The 19,228-nt window shown below is 51.3% G+C and overlaps 1 protein-coding gene across 1 annotated transcript in view; it reads right to left on the bottom strand.

Moving 5' to 3' along the window:
• The window catches only part of LOC120986719 (asialoglycoprotein receptor 1-like), a 108,430-nt gene that overhangs the window by 37,767 nt on the left and 51,435 nt on the right, over positions 1-19,228 (bottom strand). The window contains exon 5 of the mRNA XM_040415426.1: positions 12,025-12,114. Coding sequence (XP_040271360.1) covers positions 12,025-12,114 — 90 coding nt within the window. The remainder of the gene's footprint in view (positions 1-12,024; positions 12,115-19,228) is intronic.

The following is a 19,228-nucleotide window of genomic DNA, read 5'->3' as shown; positions in this document are numbered from 1 at the left end:
GATGAAGCATGTTCACAGCGGGGTGGCACCCATGCAGCTCGGGCCCATCACTGGTGCGTGGCTGGGGGGAAACACAGGACGATGACGATACGCCTCCCACAGAGGACAGCTTGTCCTTACCTCTGGGCAGCCTGGCACACATGAGCGACTACATGCTGCAGTGCCTGCGCAACGACAGCAGAGTTGCCCACATTTTAACGTGTGAGGACTACTGGGTTGCCACCCTGCTGGATCCCCGGTACAAAGACAATGTGCCCACCTTACTTCCTACACTGGAGCGTGATAGGAAGATGCGCGAGTACAAGCGCACGTTGGTAGACGCGCTACTGAGAGCATTCCCAAATGTCACAGGGGAACAAGTGGAAGCCCAAGGCGAAGGCAGAGGAGGAGCAAGAGGTCGCCAACGCAGCTGTGTCACGGCCAGCTCCTCTGAGGGCAGGGTTAGCATGGCAGAGATGTGGAAAAGTTTTGTCACCACGCCACAGCTAACTGCACCACCACCTGATACGGAACGTGTTATCAGGAGGCAACATTTCACTAACATGGTGGAACAGTACCTGTGCACACCCCTCCACGTACTGACTGATGGTTCGGCCCCATTCAACTTCTGGGTCTCCAAATTGTCCACGTGGCCAGAGCTAGCCTTTTATGCCTTGGAGGTGCTGGCCTGCCCGGCGGCCAGCGTTTTGTCTGAACGTGTATTCAGCACGGCAGGGGGCGTCATTACAGACAAACGCAGCCGCCTGTCTACAGCCAATGTGGACAAGCTGACGTTCATAAAAATGAACCAGGCATGGATCCCACAGGACCTGTCTATCCCTTGTGCAGATTAGATATTAACTACCTCCCCTTTACCATATATTATTCTACTCCAGGGCACTTCCTCATTCAATACTATTTTTAATTTCATTTTACCATTATATTGCGGGGCAACCCAAAGTTGAATGAACCTCTCCTCTGTCTGGGTGCCGGGGCCTAAATGTGTGACAGTGGCCTGTTCCAGTGGTGGGTGACGTGAAGCCTGATTCTCTGCTATGACATGAAGACAGATTCTGTGCTGACATGAAGCCAGATTCTCTGTTACGGGACCTCTCAGCTCTGCCTGGGTGCCTGGGCCTAAATGTGTGACAGTGGCCTGTTCCAGTGGTGGGTGACATGAAGCCTGATTCTCTGCTATGACATGAAGCCTGATTCTGCGCTGACATGAAGCCTGATTCTCTGTTACGGGACCTCTCTCCTCTGCCTGGGTGCCGGGGCCTAAATATGTGACAGTGGCCTGTTCCAGTGGTGGGTGACAAGAAGCCTGATTCTCTGCTATGACATGAAGACTGATTCTGCGCTGACATAAGGCCAGATTCTCTGTTACGGGACCTCTCTCCTCTGCCTGGGCCTAAATGTGTGACAGTGGCCTGTTCCAGTGGTGGGTGACATGAAGCCTGATTCTCTGCTATGACATGAAGACAGATTCTCTGCTGACATAAGGCCAGATTCTCTGTTACGGGACCTCTCTCCTCTGCCTGGGTGCCTGGGCCTAAATGTGTGACAGTGGCCTGTTCCAGTGGTGGGTGACGTGAAGCCTGATTCTCTGCTATGACATGAAAACAGATTCTGTGCTGACATAAGGCCAGATTCTCTGTTACGGGACCTCTCTCCTCTGCCTGGGTGCCGGGGCCTAAATGTGTGACAGTGGCCTGTTCCAGTGGTGGGTGACGTGAAGCCTGATTCTCTGCTATGACATGAAGACAGATTCTCTGCTGACATAAGGCCAGATTCTCTGTTACGGGACCTCTCTACTCTGCCTGGGTGCCTGGGCCTAAATGTGTGACAGTGGCCTGTTCCAGTGGTGGGTGACGTGAAGCCTGATTCTCTGCTATGACATGAAGACAGATTCTGTGCTGACATAAGGCCAGATTCTCTGTTACGGGACCTCTCTCCTCTGCCTGGGTGCCTGGGCCTAAATGTGTGACAGTGGCCTGTTCCAGTGGTGGGTGACGTGAAGCCTGATTCTCTGCTATGACATGAAGACTGATTCTGTGCTGACATGAAGCCAGATTCTCTGTTACGGGACCTCTCTCCTCTGCCTGGGTGCCGGGGCCTAAATATGTGACAGTGGCCTGTTCCAGTGGTGGGTGACAAGAAGCCTGATTCTCTGCTATGACATGAAGACTGATTCTGCGCTGACATAAGGCCAGATTCTGTGTTATGGGACCTCTCTCCTCTGCCTGGGCCTAAATGTGTGACAGTGGCCTGTTCCAGTTGTGGGTGACATGAAGCCTGATTCTCTGCTATGACATGAAGACAGATTCTCTGCTGACATAAGGCCAGATTCTCTGTTACGGGACCTCTCTCCTCTGCCTGGGTGCCTGGGCCTAAATGTGTGACAGTGGCCTGTTCCAGTGGTGGGTGACGTGAAGCCTGATTCTCTGCTATGACATGAAGACAGATTCTGTGCTGACATAAGGCCAGATTCTCTGTTACGGGACCTCTCTCCTCTGCCTGGGTGCCGGGGCCTAAATGTGTGACAGTGGCCTGTTCCAGTGGTGGGTGACGTGAAGCCTGATTCTCTGCTATGACATGAAGACAGATTCTGTGCTGACATAAGGCCAGATTCTCTGTTACGGGACCTCTCTCCTCTGCCTGGGTGCCTGGGCCTAAATGTGTGACAGTGGCCTGTTCCAGTGGTGGGTGACGTGAAGCCTGATTCTCTGCTATGACATGAAGACAGATTCTGTGCTGACATAAGGCCAGATTCTGTGTTACGGGACCTCTCTCCTCTGCCTGGGTGCCTAGGCCTAAATGTGTGACAGTGGCCTGTTCCAGTGGTGGGTAACGTGAAGCCTGATTCTCTGCTATGACATGAAGACTGATTCTGTGCTGACATGAAGCCAGATTCTCTGTTACGGGACCTCTCTCCTCTGTCTGGGTGCCGGGGCCTAAATATGTGACAGTGGCCTGTTCCAGTGGTGGGTGACATGAAGCCAGATTCTCTGCTATGGCATGAAGAGACTGATTCTCTGCTGACATGAAGCCAGATTCTTTGCTATGGCATGAAGAGACTGATTCTCTGCTGACGTGAAGCCAGATTCTCTGCTATGGGACCTCTGTCCAATTGATATTGGGTCATTTTTATTTTTTTTATTTTTATTTTAATTCATTTCCCTATCCACATTTGTTTGCAGGGGATTTACCTACATGTTGCTGCCTTTTGCAGCCCTCTGGCTCTTTCCTGGGCTGTTTTACAGCCTTTTTAGTGCCCAAAAGTTCGGGTCCCCATTGACTTCAATGGGGTTCGGGTTCGGATCCCGAACCCGAACATTTCCGGGAAGTTCGGCCGAACTTCTCGAACCCGAACATCCAGGTGTTCGCTCAACTCTATCAGTGATACCTGCACGTCCCATGATTGGAGACAGGATCCCTCAAACAGCACCGTTTCCGGATATATCGCTGACAAGGTGTGATGAGGAGCGCGCTGCAGTATGGTGTCCAGAGTAAAGTGGTAGAGATATATGGCTCCAAAAGGACGGTTTAAATGGGCTGCCGGAAGGAGGGGGGCATGGAGCTTATTGCGTCACTGAAGCCAATTCCTCCAATGATGATCAGTGATGTGGTATGATGCCGTATCAAGTAGGTCGCGTGACTGTTGTCAAGTGCAATGTTGTGATATACCACATGATCATTTCTGTAAGGTCCTCTATACACCATCGGAAGCAAAATCAGAGAAGTGGACGAGCTGGGTGAGTTTTATTTATATATATATAAATAATACGTTTAATATATGAGTAGCAGGATGATGTAGCTGGCCAGCTAAGACCTGCCCTAGGTTGCTAATATAGCTTATATGTGTATACAGCTAGACCTGTCCTAGGCTGCTAACATAGCTTATATGTGTATACAGCTAGACCTGTCCTAGGTTGTAGTATAGCTTATATGTGTATACAGCTGGACCTGCCAATAACCTTATTACAGTTCCTATGTTTGTGTGTTAAAGACAAAAGCAGAGTTATTTACAGTGACTTCATGTTTGGATGTCATATAACTGTTATATATTGTGTTCACAGAAGCAGAAAAAGATAATATGCCTTTAAGATTCATTTTGTAATGTAAGGTAAGCTCAGTGACACAGCAGAAACAACAGAAAGCATAGTGTTAATCTGTTGTTGCTGGGCAGGAGTCTAGACCAATCACAGCCAGCTTCTTACACACAGCAGGAGTCTTGGCCAATCCAAGCCAATCTAACACTCCGCCTGTGTGGGAAATTCCTCTAGCTGGAATCATTACACCAGAGAAGAGGAGCTGAACAGACATTCACTCCACTAAGAGCTGTGTTTTATGGAAGCAAGAGGCCAAAATAGGTATAATGTTCCTATTGTTAATGTAGTGATTAGAACTGTATTCTGAACTAGTTATAAGTTTATTTACAGTTCCACCAAACAAATTGAAAATTGCATACAAACTGCGAACTGCTCCTACTAGATCATAAGCAATTGTATAGAGCAAACTGCAAACCAAGTTGAGCAAGCAGAACTATTAGTTAGACCTCAGATATACAGTACAGACCAAAAGTTTGGACACACCTTCTCATTCAAAGAGTTTTCTTTATTTTCATGACTATGAAGGCATCAAAACTATGAATTAACACATGTGGAATTATATACATAACAAACAAGTGTGAAGAAACTGAAAATATGTCATATTCTAGGTTCTTCAAAGTAGCCACCTTTTGCTTTGATTACTGCTTTGCACACTCTTGGCATTCTCTTGATGAGCTTCAAGAGGTAGTCCCCTGAAATAGTCTTCCAACAGTCTTGAAGGAGTTCCCAGAGATGCTTAGCACTTGTTGGCCCTTTTGCCTTCACTCTGCGGTCCAGCTCACCCCAAACCATCTCGATTGGGTTCAGGTCCGCTGACTGTGGAGGCCAGGTCATCTAACGCAGCACCCCATAACTCTCATTCATGGTCAACTAGCCCTTACTTTCAAAGTTTTCCCAATTTTTCGGCTGACTGACTGACCTTCATTTCTTAAAGTAATGATGGCCACTCGTTTTTCTTTACTTAGCTGCTTTTTTCTTGCCATAATACAAATTCTAACAGTCTATTCAGTAGGACTATCAGCTGTGTATCCACCTGACTTCTCCTCAATGCAACTAATGGTCCCAACCCCATTTATAAGGCAAGAAATCCCACTTATTAAACCTGACAGGGCACACCTGTGAAGTGAAGACCATTTCAGGGGACTACCTCTTGAAGCTCATCAAGAGAATGCCAAGAGTGTGTGTGGCGAAAATAACCTCGCCACTGGGTTTTGGAGGGGCCTGGTTGCCAGCCTCTTGCCCCAGGATTATGGGCCCTCTCATCAGCCCATGCAAAACTTAAACCCCATGGCGATTTGACTGTTTGTGGCATCTGAGCGCTCAGATCCAAGCTATCTGGGGACATGTGGGGTTTTGAGGTGTGTGACAGAACCATCTATCTGTGTAATTGTATTGTATGTTATGTGATGGTACCCAGATAGCTAATTTTATTGTATTTGTGTATTCTGAGTGCTATTCACCTAATGATATGCACTCAGACTTGAGCTATCTGGGAATATGTTAAATGTCTGTGTTTGCTGTGAGGGTGTGACATTGTGTGTTTGGGTGGTGATTCCTGTCCTGTTGTCCGCACTTGTGTATTGGTGATTTCCCTTTGTCCTTAGAGATAATTGAATTACTCCTCGGGTGTCTCCAGGGCAGAGAGGAGGAAACCATGATGCATTGTGGGGATGTGTTGTGTCTGTGTATCCTGAGTGCTACGTATCTGTCCTGTGTCACAGTCTTCCATCTGATCCCCTAGGGGCGTGTACACCAGATGGGGACCTGCATAAATACGGGCAGGTAGCCCTCAATAAAGAGTTCCTGTGTTTACACTCAACATAGAGCCTCGTCTCATGTGTGTGGGGATTGCTATACTTGTATACTCTCCTGGCTATTACTCCTAGCTCTTGTATGAGCTGTTCCTGGTTCCTGTGGTGGTATCGGTGTCGAGCGGAGTGCTTGGAGTCCTCGGGAGGCACTGGGAGCATTTATCAACGAAGGTACCCGGTCAGGGTGCTAGGAGATCCTTTACATTGGTGGCAAGCGGCGGGATCGTTCCCACAGCCAGAAGGACAGCTACAAGAGACACCATTCCATGGATTTTACAATTTGAGTGCAACGCATGTCCCAGTACAGCGACCCTGACAGCACCAGAATGGAAACAGCAGTGGAGTACAATGAGGGTGTCATGGATGACCGAGATGCAGTCCGCAAAGGCATCTGGTACCAGGTAGTGGGTATTGTGGAGTATATGCGGGACGAGAGACTCCCCACGGAAGACCAGCGGTTGCAGAAGCGAGTAGCCCTGCGGCTGCCCTTCCTGGGAGAGCAGCCCCGGGAGGAATGGGTAAAGGAATTGGAACTCCTAGCATGGCAGGAGCTATGGCTGGAAGATGCCTACCAGGCGATCTGGTGGTATGGGGCACAGTACCTACCCATGACAGCTGAGCATGACAAGCCGGAGGGAGAGGAGTTTGATGGTCCTGGCTTATTATGGGAGACTTTTTCAGAGCTGGAGTTTGGGAGCCCTACACAAGCCCGGTTCCGTGATCTCTTGGAATGGAGGGAGAGCAGGTATGACTGGGACGACACTCATGAGATTGAACAGGACCTGGTCCACCTGGTGACCCGGGAGATGGAGCTGGAACAGGGCTACCAACAGCTGTTCCACTCCAGTGAGAAGGCTCAGCAGGAGAGCAGAGTATCAGACCCAGGTCCAGAGCCCTTCAGCTGGGAGGATATTGTGTATGTTTACAGGGAAGAACCCCAGGTGGCCGGTGGAGATGGGACCCAGGTCTCTCCACCGGTCCTGCAGGGAATTGGGAGCCCAGTCTCCATTCCCCAGCGGCAGGCGGAGTTACAGGGGGCAGAGACAGTCAGTCCTGTCCCCCAGCGGCAGAGTGTCATACAGGGAACAAAGAGCCCAGTCTCCTTTCCCCAGCAACAGGACACTGTATTGGGAGCGGAAACAGTCGGTCTCCCTCCCCAGAGGCTGGAAGTATGTATGGGAGAGGAGCTTGTTACCCCCTCTCCCTATTGGCAGTGTGAATTGCAGGGAATTGGGAGCCCAGTCTCCATTCCCCAGCGGCTGGGTGATTTACAGGGAATTGGGAGCCCAGTCTCCATTCACAAGCGGCCGTGTGATTTATTGGGAATTGGGAGCCCAGTCTCCATTCCCCAGCGGCCGTGTGATTTATTGGGAATTGGGAGCCCAGTCTCCATTCCCCAGCGGCAGGCGGAGTTACAGGGGGCAGAGACAGTCGGTCCTGTCCCCCAGCAGCAGAGGGTCCAGCAGGGAATAGAGAGCCCAGTCTCCTTTCCCCAGCGGCCGTGTGATTTATTGGGAATTGGGAGCCCAGTCTCCATTCCCCAGCGGCAGGCGGAGTTACAGGGGGCAGAGACAGTCGGTCCTGTCCCCCAGCGGCAGAGTGTCCAGCAGGGAATAGGGAGCCCAGTCTCCTTTCCGCAGCAACAGGACACTGTATTGGGAGCGGAGGCGATCAGTCGCCCTCCCCAGCGGCTGGAAGTATGTATGGGAGAGGAGCTCGTTACCCCCTCTCCCCAGCGGCAGCTTAATGCACCAGCGGGAGACAGTAAGCCCCACAACAGTGCAGATGGGACCGTGGTCTCTGCACTTACAGCACAGGGGGTAGGGACAGTCGGTCTCCCCCTCCAGCAGCAGAGCTGGGTATCCAAAGGGGAGACAGTCGGTCTCCCCCTCCAACAACCAGGCTCCAACCAGGCTTCTTCCGTGGTAGCGCTGGCACCAGGGCAGAGTACCGCTGATCCCTGCCCACAAAGCAACCTCCACTCCAAGCCAGGGAGCAACACAGAGACCGGAAGTACCAGCTACCAACATAACCTTGGTGGACTCACTGGACAGAGACAGGCTACCAAATTCAACAGGTCCAGTATTTGGTTGTGGGTGGGCTGCCAGACTAACTCAGGTACCGACGGGCATGAGGTCGGGTATCTGGTTAGTCTTCCCTGGGAGGGGGAGATGTGTGGCGAAACCAACCTCGCCACTGGGTTTTGGAGGGGCCTGGTTGCCAGCCTCTTGCCCCAGGATTATGGGCCCTCTCATCAGCCCATGCAAAACTTAAACCCCATGGCGATTTGACTGTGTTTGTGGCATCTGAGCGCTCAGATCAAAGCCATATGGGGACATGTGGGGTTTTGAGGTGTGTGACAGAACCATCTGTCTGTGTAATTGTATTGTATGTTATGTGATGGTACCCAGATAACTAATTTTATTGTATTTGTGTATTCTGAGTGCTATTCACCTAATGATATGCACTCAGACTTGAGCTATCTGGGGATATGTTAAATGTCTGTGTTTGCTGTGGGGGTGTGACATTGTGTGTTTGGGTGGTGATTCCTGTCCTGTTGTTCCCACATGTGTATTGGTGATTTCCCTGAGAGATAATTGGATTACTCCTCAGGTGTCTCCAGGGCAGAGAGGAGGAAACCATGATGCATTGTGGGGATGTGTTGTGTCTGTGTATCCTGAGTTGCTACGTATCTGTCCTGTGTCACAGTCTTCATTCTGGTCCCCTAGGGGCGTGTCCACCAGATGGGGACCTGCATAAATACGGGCGGGTAGCCCTCAATAAAGTATTCCTGTTTTTACACTCAACACAGAGCCTCGCCTCATGTGTGTGGGAATTGCTATACGTCAAAGAAAAAAATAAGGGGTTGGGTCAGCACAACCTGCTGCAGGTGCAGATCACTATGGCGAAATACATATACAAACGGAAAATGCAAATGTGATCGCACACTACATCCAGCACTCTGCCCTCCATGCTGGATGAGACATTGGTTTATATTTTGGCCAAAGCATAGTAAGCCACTCACCGCGTCAAGGCTGTCTCATGAGTGGTCCCTAACTCTTGTTCCTACCTGTTCATGGGCCATGACAGCCACATAAAATCCAGGGAATGCAGGTCAGCATGCAAGCCAAGTACACTTTGCTTGTAACCCCGTCCGGTGCCATTACAGCTTTCATCGGATCCAGGGATGCAAGTACCAACATGCATGCTGAACCTACCATATACTTCTCCTGGAGCCAGATGGCCAATGGTAGGTTCTATACAAGCAGACTCAGTTTTATACTGACTTTAAAACCAGCCTCAAGGACAGATTAACTGGTCAGGTGTGCAATGACTCCAAGGAGATCGCCACGCCTCCAATATATACTACAAAGAAAAAAATAAGGGGTTGGGTCAGCACAACCTGCTGCAGGTGCAGATCACTATGGCGAAATACATATACAAACGGAAAATGCAAATGTGATCGCACACTACATCCAGCACTCTGCCCTCCATGCTGGATGAGACATTGGTTTATATTTTGGCCAAAGCATAGTAAGCCACTCACCGCGTCAAGGCTGTCTCATGAGTGGTCCCTAACTCTTGTTCCTACCTGTTCATGGGCCATGACAGCCACATAAAATCCAGGGAATGCAGGTCAGCATGCAAGCCAAGTACACTTTGCTTGTAACCCCGTCCGGTGCCATTACAGCTTTCATCGGATCCAGGGATGCAAGTACCAACATGCATGCTGAACCTACCATATACTTCTCCTGGAGCCAGATGGCCAATGGTAGGTTCTATACAAGCAGACTCAGTTTTATACTGACTTTAAAACCAGCCTCAAGGACAGATTAACTGGTCAGGTGTGCAATGACTCCAAGGAGATCGCCACGCCTCCAATATATACTACAAAGAAAAAAATAAGGGGTTTGGTCAGCACAACCTGCTGCAGGTGCAGATCACTATGGCGAAATACATATACAAACGGAAAATGCAAATGTGATCGCACACTACATCCAGCACTCTGCCCTCCATGCTGGATGAGACATTGGTTTATATTTTGGCCAAAGCATAGTAAGCCACTCACCGCGTCAAGGCTGTCTCATGAGTGGTCCCTAACTCTTGTTCCTACCTGTTCATGGGCCATGACAGCCACATAAAATCCAGGGAATGCAGGTCAGCATGCAAGCCAAGTACACTTTGCTTGTAACCCCGTCCGGTGCCATTACAGCTTTCATCGGATCCAGGGATGCAAGTACCAACATGCATGCTGAACCTACCATATACTTCTCCTGGAGCCAGATGGCCAATGGTAGGTTCTATACAAGCAGACTCAGTTTTATACTGACTTTAAAACCAGCCTCAAGGACAGATTAACTGGTCAGGTGTGCAATGACTCCAAGGAGATCGCCACGCCTCCAATATATACTACAAAGAAAAAAATAAGGGGTTGGGTCAGCACAACCTGCTGCAGGTGCAGATCACTATGGCGAAATACATATACAAACGGAAAATGCAAATGTGATCGCACACTACATCCAGCACTCTGCCCTCCATGCTGGATGAGACATTGGTTTATATTTTGGCCAAAGCATAGTAAGCCACTCACCGCGTCAAGGCTGTCTCATGAGTGGTCCCTAACTCTTGTTCCTACCTGTTCATGGGCCATGACAGCCACATAAAATCCAGGGAATGCAGGTCAGCATGCAAGCCAAGTACACTTTGCTTGTAACCCCGTCCGGTGCCATTACAGCTTTCATCGGATCCAGGGATGCAAGTACCAACATGCATGCTGAACCTACCATATACTTCTCCTGGAGCCAGATGGCCAATGGTAGGTTCTATACAAGCAGACTCAGTTTTATACTGACTTTAAAACCAGCCTCAAGGACAGATTAACTGGTCAGGTGTGCAATGACTCCAAGGAGATCGCCACGCCTCCAATATATACTACAAAGAAAAAAATAAGGGGTTGGGTCAGCACAACCTGCTGCAGGTGCAGATCACTATGGCGAAATACATATACAAACGGAAAATGCAAATGTGATCGCACACTACATCCAGCACTCTGCCCTCCATGCTGGATGAGACATTGGTTTATATTTTGGCCAAAGCATAGTAAGCCACTCACCGCGTCAAGGCTGTCTCATGAGTGGTCCCTAACTCTTGTTCCTACCTGTTCATGGGCCATTGCTATACGTGTATACTCTCCTGGCTATTACTCCTAGCTCTTGTAAGAGCTGTTCCTGTTCCTGGTTCCTGTGGTGGTATCGGTGTCGAGCGGAGTGCTTGGAGCCCTCGGGAGGCACTGGGAGCATTTATCAACGGAGTTACCCGGTCGGGGTGTCAGGAGATCCGTTACAGTGTGCAAAGCAGTAATCAAAGCAAAAGGTGGCTACTTTGAAGAACCTAGAATATGACATATTTTCAGTTGTTTCACACTTGTTTGTTATGTATATAATTCCACATGTGTTAATTCATAGTTTTGATGCCTTCAGTGTGAATCTACAATTTTCATAGTCATGAAAATAAAGAAAACTCTTTGAATAAGAAGGTGTGTCCAAACTTTTGGTCTGTACTGTACCTCTCAGAGAGATCATAAAGTGCTTAAAGCGGACCTTTCACTTGTAAAAACTATGTGAACTAAGTATGCTGCCATGTAGAGCGGCGCCCGGGGATCTCACTGCACTTACTATTATCCCCGGGCGCCGCTCCGTTCTCCCGTTATGCCCTCCGGTACCTTTGCTCCTTAAGTTATAGTAGGCGGTGTCTTCCCTTGTCCTGTGGGCGTCTCCTTCTCCTAGGCTGCAGTGCTGGCCAATCGCAGCGCACAGCTCACAGCCTGGGAGGTTTTTCTCAAATCCGGGTCTGCATGGCCACGGGGAGCGCCAGAGGGAGGACTGAACTACGAGTACTCCTACCCCTCTTAGGACCACAGCCACCATTCCCATCCTCCAATCCCCCTCCTAGGCTCGCTGCATTAGTATCTACGATCCAAAACCCTTTGGTTTTAGCTGTCTGTAGACATCACTGACTGTCTATGGTCACACATCCCTGACCATTATCACCATGGGTGCTTACCACGCTGTGTGGTCCCCACCATTATTGCAGATGATTCTCACCACTTGGGTCACTCTTACCATGTACTGACAGATGCTCTATGTCGGATCTTACTGCCGCACTCAGATTCTGAATCTTGAAGTTCTTCTCAGTCTGGTTGACTGCATGTTCTATAAGAGAAGGACAATCAGTGTTCGCACCCTCATTGAGAGACCTTCTCAGGGTGAATTGGGAGAGGGGGCAGTGAATGGGCACAGTTAGTACTGGTCAACCACTTGACTCTCTAGTGCACCATCTTTCCCAGGTTAGATCTGTTCTGTTCAGTCTGGGATGTGCCTCACCGGTAGTACATGTCCCAGTGGTTGTGTGATGAGGCCCGGATCACAACCACCGATCTGCCATATAAGAGCCTAGACTACATCACCTCAGAGGTCAGTGACAAAGAAAGAGCGGCTCAGCTCTGCTACTAAGGTCCTGCGGTGTAGATGTAGGGGCGTTTTGTATGTGCATAGTGTGAGTGCATAGGTCAGAGAGTGTTGTGTAGTGCGAGTGTGCAGGAGACTGTGTGTTGTGTAGTGTCAGTGTGCAGGAGACTGTGTGTTGTGAAGTGTGAGTGTGCACTGTGTAGTGTGAGTGTGCAGGAGAGTGTGTGTTGTGAAGTGTGAGTGTGCGCTGTGTAGTGTGAGTGTGCAGGAGAGTGTGTGTTGTGTAGTGTCAGTGTGCAGGAGAGTGTGTGTTGTGTAGTGTCAGTGTGCAGGAGAGTGTGTGTTATGTAGTGCGAGTGTGCAGGAGAGTGTGTGTTGTGTAGTGTCAGTGTGCAGGAGAGTGTGTGTTGTGTAGTGCGAGTGTGCAGGAGAGTGTGTGTTGTGTAGTGTCAGTGTGCAGGAGAGTGTGTGTTGTGTAGTGCGAGTGTGCAGGAGAGTGTGTGTTGTGTAGTGTGAGTGTGCAGGAGAGTGTGTGTTGTGTAGTGTGAGTGTGCAGGAGAGTGTGTGTTGTGTAGTGTGAGTGTGCAGGAGAGTGTGTGTTGTGTAGTGTGAGTGTGCAGGAGAGTGTGTGTTGTGTAGTGTGAGTGTGCAGGAGAGTGTGTGTTGTGGAGTGTGAGTGTGCAGGAGAGTGTGTGTTGTGTAGTGTGAGTGTGCAGGAGAGTGTGTGTTGTGGAGTGTGAGTGTGCAGGAGACTGCATTGTGTAGTGTGAGTGTGCAGGAGAGTGTGTGTTGTGGAGTGTGAGTGTGCAGGAGAGTGTGTGTTATGTAGTGTCAGTGTGCAGGAGAGTGTGTGTTGTGTAATGCGAGTGTGCAGGAGAGTGTGTGTTATGTAGTGCGAGTGTGCAGGAGAGTGTGTGTTGTGTAGTGTGAGTGTGCAGGAGAGTGTGTGTTGTGGAGTGTGAGTGTGCAGGAGAGTGTGTGTTGTGTAGTGTCAGTGTGCAGGAGAGTGTGTGTTATGTAGTGCGAGTGTGCAGGAGAGTGTGTGTTGTGTAGTGTGAGTGTGCAGGAGAGTGTGTGTTGTGTAGTGTGAGTGTGCAGGAGAGTGTGTGTTGTGGAGTGTGAGTGTGCAGGAGACTGCATTGTGTAGTGTGAGTGTGCAGGAGAGTGTGTGTTGTGGAGTGTGAGTGTGCAGGAGAGTGTGTGTTGTGTAGTGTGAGTGTGCAGGAGAGTGTGTGTTGTGTAATGCGAGTGTGCAGGAGAGTGTGTGTTATGTAGTGCGAGTGTGCAGGAGAGTGTGTGTTGTGTAGTGTGAGTGTGCAGGAGAGTGTGTGTTATGTAGTGTGAGTGTGCAGGAGAGTGTGTGTTGTGTAGTGTGAGTGTGCAGGAGAGTGTGTGTTGTGTAGTGTGAGTGTGCAGGAGAGTGTGTGTTGTGTAGTGTCAGTGTGCAGGAGAGTGTGTGTTGTGTAGTGTGAGTGTGCAGGAGAGTGTGTGTTGTGTAGTGTGAGTGTGCAGGAGAGTGTGTGTTATGTAGTGTGAGTGTGCAGGAGAGTGTGTGTTGTGTAGTGTGAGTGTGCAGGAGAGTGTGTGTTGTGTAGTGTCAGTGTGCAGGAGAGTGTGTGTTGTGTAGTGTGAGTGTGCAGGAGAGTGTGTGTTATGTAGTGTGAGTGTGCAGGAGAGTGTGCGCTGTGTAGTGTGAGTGTGCAGGAGAGTGTGCGCTGTGTAGTGTGAGTGTGCAGGAGAGTGTGTGTTGTGTAGTGTGAGTGTGCAGGAGAGTGTGCGCTGTGTAGTGTGCAGGAGAGAGTGTGTTGTGTGCTGTGTAGTGTGCAGGAGAGTGTGTGTAGTGTTAGTATGAGTACTATTACTCCCTCTCCATGGTCTCCCGCTAGCCCACAATGTGCTCGGAATACTCAACTTTCCTGACGTACGCACGCCGTGACCTGATGCGCTGTGTGACGTCAGGCGCAGAGCAGTGCGGAACGATGGAGTGTCGGCGGTGCCCCTGCTGGAAACGTAAGTTGGTGACACCGAGGGGGTGGGGGCGCGACTAAGGCCGGGCGCCTGGAGTGCACAGCATCAAAGCAACCAATGACGCTGTGCACTCTGTGTCAGGAGGAGGGCAGGCTGGGCTTTCATGGACCGTGCGTCTGTGGTTTAACTGAAGAGTGGCCCGGCCTTAGGGGAGAGATGATGGCACAAGGGGAGCAGAGACGATGGCACAAGGGGGCAGAGATGATGGCACAAGGGGGAGAGATGGCACAAGGGGGAGAGATGGCAGAAGGGGAGCAGAGACTATGGCACAAGGGGGCAGAGACGATGGTACAAGGGGGAGAGATGATGGCACAAGGGGAGCAGAGACGATGGCACAAGGGGGAGAGACAATGGTACAAGGGGGGAGAGACAATGGCACAAGGGGGGAGAGACAATGGCATGAGGGGGAGTGGAGCTGATGGCACTGAGGTGGGGGAGAGCTGATGGCACTGGGGTGGGGGAGAGCTGATGGCACTGGGGTGGGGGAGAGCTGATGGCACTGGGGTGGGGGAGAGCTGATGGCACCGGGGGATAGTGGAGCTGAAGGTACTGGGTGGGGGAGAGCTGATGGCACTGCGGTGGGGGAGAGCTGATGGCACTGGGGTGGGGGAGAGCTGATGGCACTGGGGTGGGGGAGAGCTGATGGCACTGGGGGATAGTGGAGCTGAAGGTACTGGGTGGGGGAGAGCTGATGGCACTGGGGTGGGGGAGAGCTGATGGCACTGGGGGATAGTGGAGCTGATGGCACTGGGGTGGGGGAGAGCTGATGGCACTGGGGGATAGTGGAGCTAAAGGTACTGGGTGGGGGAGAGCTGATGGCACTGCGGTGGGGGAGAGCTGATGGCACTGGGGTGGGGGAGAGCTGATGGCACTGGGGTGGGGGAGAGCTGATGGCACTGGGGTGGGGGAGAGCTGATGGCACTGGGGGAGTGGAGCTGAAGGTACTAGGTGGGGGAGAGCTGATGGCACTGGGGTGGGGGAGAGCTGATGGCACTGGGGTGGGGGAGAGCTGATGGCACTGGGGTGGGGGAGAGCTGATGGCACTGGGGTGGGGGGAGAGCTGATGGCACTGGGGGAGTGGAGCTGAAGGTACTAGGTGGGGGAGAGCTGATGGCACTGGGGGATAGTGGAGCTGAATGCACTGAGGTAGGGAGAGCTGAAGACACTGGGGGAACGGAGCTGATGGAACTGGGGGATAGTGGAGCTGATGGCACTGGGGTGGGGGAGAGCTGATGGCACTGGGGGAGTGGAGCTGAAGGTACTGGGTGGGGAGAGCTGATGGCACTGGGGGATAGTGGAGCTGAATGCACTGAGGTGGGGAGAGCTGAAGACACTGGGGGAACGGAGCTGATGGAACTGGGGGATAGTGGAGCTGATGGCACTGTGGTGGGAGACAGCTGATGGCACTGAGGGGGACGAACGGTGTTGGGGACTGATGGCAGGTGGTCTGATGAGTTTTTATAAAGGAAAACAGTCTATTAATTCATTTTTTCTTATTAGAGTACTCGATTAATCATAAAAATAATCGGTAGAATACTCGATTACTAAAACAATCCTTTACTGAAGCCCTATTGTGTAGTGTGAATATACAGGTGAGAGTATGCTTTGGATCTCAAAAACTGACCGTCTTGTCTTTCCTCATCTACTAACCCACCTAAACTCGATATTTTAATTTCGGTCTGCAGCACTGCCATAACTCCGGGGCAGCACGCCTGCTGTCTTGGGGTCATGTTTGACTCGGATCTTTCCTTTGTTCTCCATATCAATCACTTGCTCGTTGTTGTAATATCTCCAGAATCCGCCCTTTTCTTACAGTAGAAACGGCCAAAACTCTTGTTTTTGCCTTGATTCATTATCGTCTTGACTACTGTAATTTATTACTAATTGGTCTCTCTCTCAATAACCTCTCCCCCTTCAGTCTGTCCTAAATGCTGCAGCCAGGCTCCTCTATCCATCCAACCGCTGCACTGATGCTACTAGTCTGTGCCAGTCACTTCACTGGTCGCCCATCCACCACAGAATACATTTCAAACTTCTCACCCACAAAGCTCTCCACAGTGCTGCACCTCCATACATCTCCTCCCTCATCTCCATCTACCACCCTACCCGTGCTCTCCACAGTGCTGCACCTCCATACATCTCCTCCCTCATCTCCATCTACCACCCTACCCGTGCTCTCTACAGTGCTGCACCTCCATACATCTACTCCCTCATCTCCATCTACCACCCTACTCGTGCTCTCCACAGTGCTGCTCCTCCACAGCACTCCTCCCTCATCTCCATCTACCACCCTACTCGTGCTCTCCACAGTGCTGCACCTCCATACATCTCCTCCCTCATCTCCATCTACCACCCTACTCCTGCTCTCCACAGTGCTGCGCCCCCATACATCTCCTCCCTCATCTCCATCTACCACCCTACTCGTGCTCTCCACAGTGCTGCACCTCCATACATCTCCTCCCTCATCTCCATCTACCACCCTACTCGTGCTCTCCACAGTGCTGCGCCCCCATACATCTCCTCCCTCATCTCCATCTACCACCCTACTCGTGCTCTCCTCAGTGCTGCACCTCCATACATCTCCTCCCTCATCTCCATCTACCACCCTACTCGTGCTCTCCACAGTGCTGCTCCTCCACAGCACTCCTCCCTCATCTCCATCTACCACCCTACTCGTGCTCTCCACAGTGCTGTACCTCCATACATCTCCTCCCTCATCTCCATCTACCACCCTACTCGTGCTCTCCACAGTGCTGCACCTCCATACATCTCCTCCCTCATCTCCATCTACCACCCTACTCGTGCTCTCCACAGTGCTGCGCCCCCATACATCTCCTCCCTCATCTCCATCTACCACCCTACTCGTGCACTCCACAGTGCTGTACCTCCATACATCTCCTCCCTCATCTCCATCTACCACCCTACTCGTGCTCTCCTCAGTGCTGCACCTCCATACATCTCCTCCCTCATCTCCATCTACCACCCTACTCGTGCTCTCCACAGTGCTGTACCTCCATACATCTCCTCCCTCATCTCCATCTACCACCCTACTCGTGCACTCCACAGTGCTGTACCTCCATACATCTCCTCCCTCATCTCCATCTACCACCCTACTCGTGCTCTCCTCAGTGCTGCACCTCCATACATCTCCTCCCTCATCTCCATCTACCACCCTACTCGTGCTCTCCACAGTGCTGTACCTCCATACATCTCCTCCCTCATCTCCATCTACCACCCTACTCGTGCTCTCCACAGTGCTGCACCTCCATACATCTCCTCCCTCATCTCCATCTACCACCCTACTCGTGCACTCCACAGTGCTGTACCTCCATACATCTCCTCCCTCATCTCCATCTACCACCCTACTCGTGCTCTCCACAGTGCTGCACCTCCATACATCTCCTCCCTCATCTCCATCTACCACCCTACTCGTGCTCTCCACAGTGCTGCACCTCCATACATCTCCTCCCTCATCTCCATCTACCACCCTACTCCTGCTCTCCACAGTGCTGTACCTCCATACATCTCCTCCCTCATCTCCATCTACCACCCTACTCGTGCTCTCCACAGTGCTGCACCTCCATACATCACCTCCCTCATCTCCATCTACCACCCTACTCCTGCTCTCCACAGTGCTGCGCCCCCATACATCTCCTCCCTCATCTCCATCTACCACCCTACTCGTGCTCTCCACGGTGCTGCACCTACATACATCTCCTCCCTCATCTTCATCTACCACCCTACCCCTGCTCTCCTCAGTGCTGCACCTCCATACATCTCCTCCTTCATCTCCATCTACCACCCTACCCCTGCTCTCCACAGTGCTGCACCTCCATACATCTCCTCCCTCATCTCCATCTACCACCCTACTCCTGCTCTCTACAGTGCTGCACCTCCATACATCTCCTCCCTCATCTCCATTTACCACCCTACTCGTGCTCTCCACAGTGCTGCGCCCCCATACATCTCCTCCCTCATCTCCATCTACCACCCTAATCGTGCACTCCACAGTGCTGTACCTCCATACATCTCCTCCCTCATCTCCATCTACCACCCTACTCGTGCTCTCCACAGTGCTGCGCCCCCATACATCTCCTCCCTCATCTCCATCTACCACCCTACTCGTGCACTCCACAGTGCTGTACCTCCATACATCTCCTCCCTCATCTCCATCTACCACCCTACTCGTGCTCTCCTCAGTGCTGCACCTCCATACATCTCCTCCCTCATCTCCATCTACCACCCTACTCGTGCTCTCCACAGTGCTGTACCTCCATACATCTCCTCCCTCATCTCCATCTACCACCCTACTCGTGCACTCCACAGTGCTGTACCTCCATACATCTCCTCCCTCATCTCCATCTACCACCCTACTCGTGCTCTCCTCAGTGCTGCACCTCCATACATCTCCTCCCTCATCTCCATCTACCACCCTACTCGTGCTCTCCACAGTGCTGCACCTCCATACATCCCCTCCCTCATCTCCATCTACCACCCTACTCCTGCTCTCCACAGTGCTGTACCTCCATACATCTCCTCCCTCATCTCCATCTACCACCCTACTCTTGTTCTCCACAGTGCTGCACCTCCATACATCTCCTCCCTCATCTCCATCTACCACCCTACTCGTGCTCTCCACAGTGCTGCGCCCCCATACATCTCCTCCCTCATCTCCATCTACCACCCTACTCGTGCTCTCCACAGTGCTGCGCCCCCATACATCTCCTCCCTCATCTCCATCTACCACCCTACTCGTGCTCTCCACGGTGCTGCACCTCCATACATCTTCTCCCTCATCTCCATCTACCACCCTACCCCTGCTCTCCACAGT

This window comes from Bufo bufo, chromosome 1 (genome assembly GCF_905171765.1).
Source record: "Bufo bufo chromosome 1, aBufBuf1.1, whole genome shotgun sequence".
Classification (NCBI taxonomy): domain Eukaryota; kingdom Metazoa; phylum Chordata; class Amphibia; order Anura; family Bufonidae; genus Bufo; species Bufo bufo.
The sequence above is the reverse complement of the archived record's forward strand: the minus strand, read 5'-3'. Positions and strand labels throughout refer to the sequence as shown.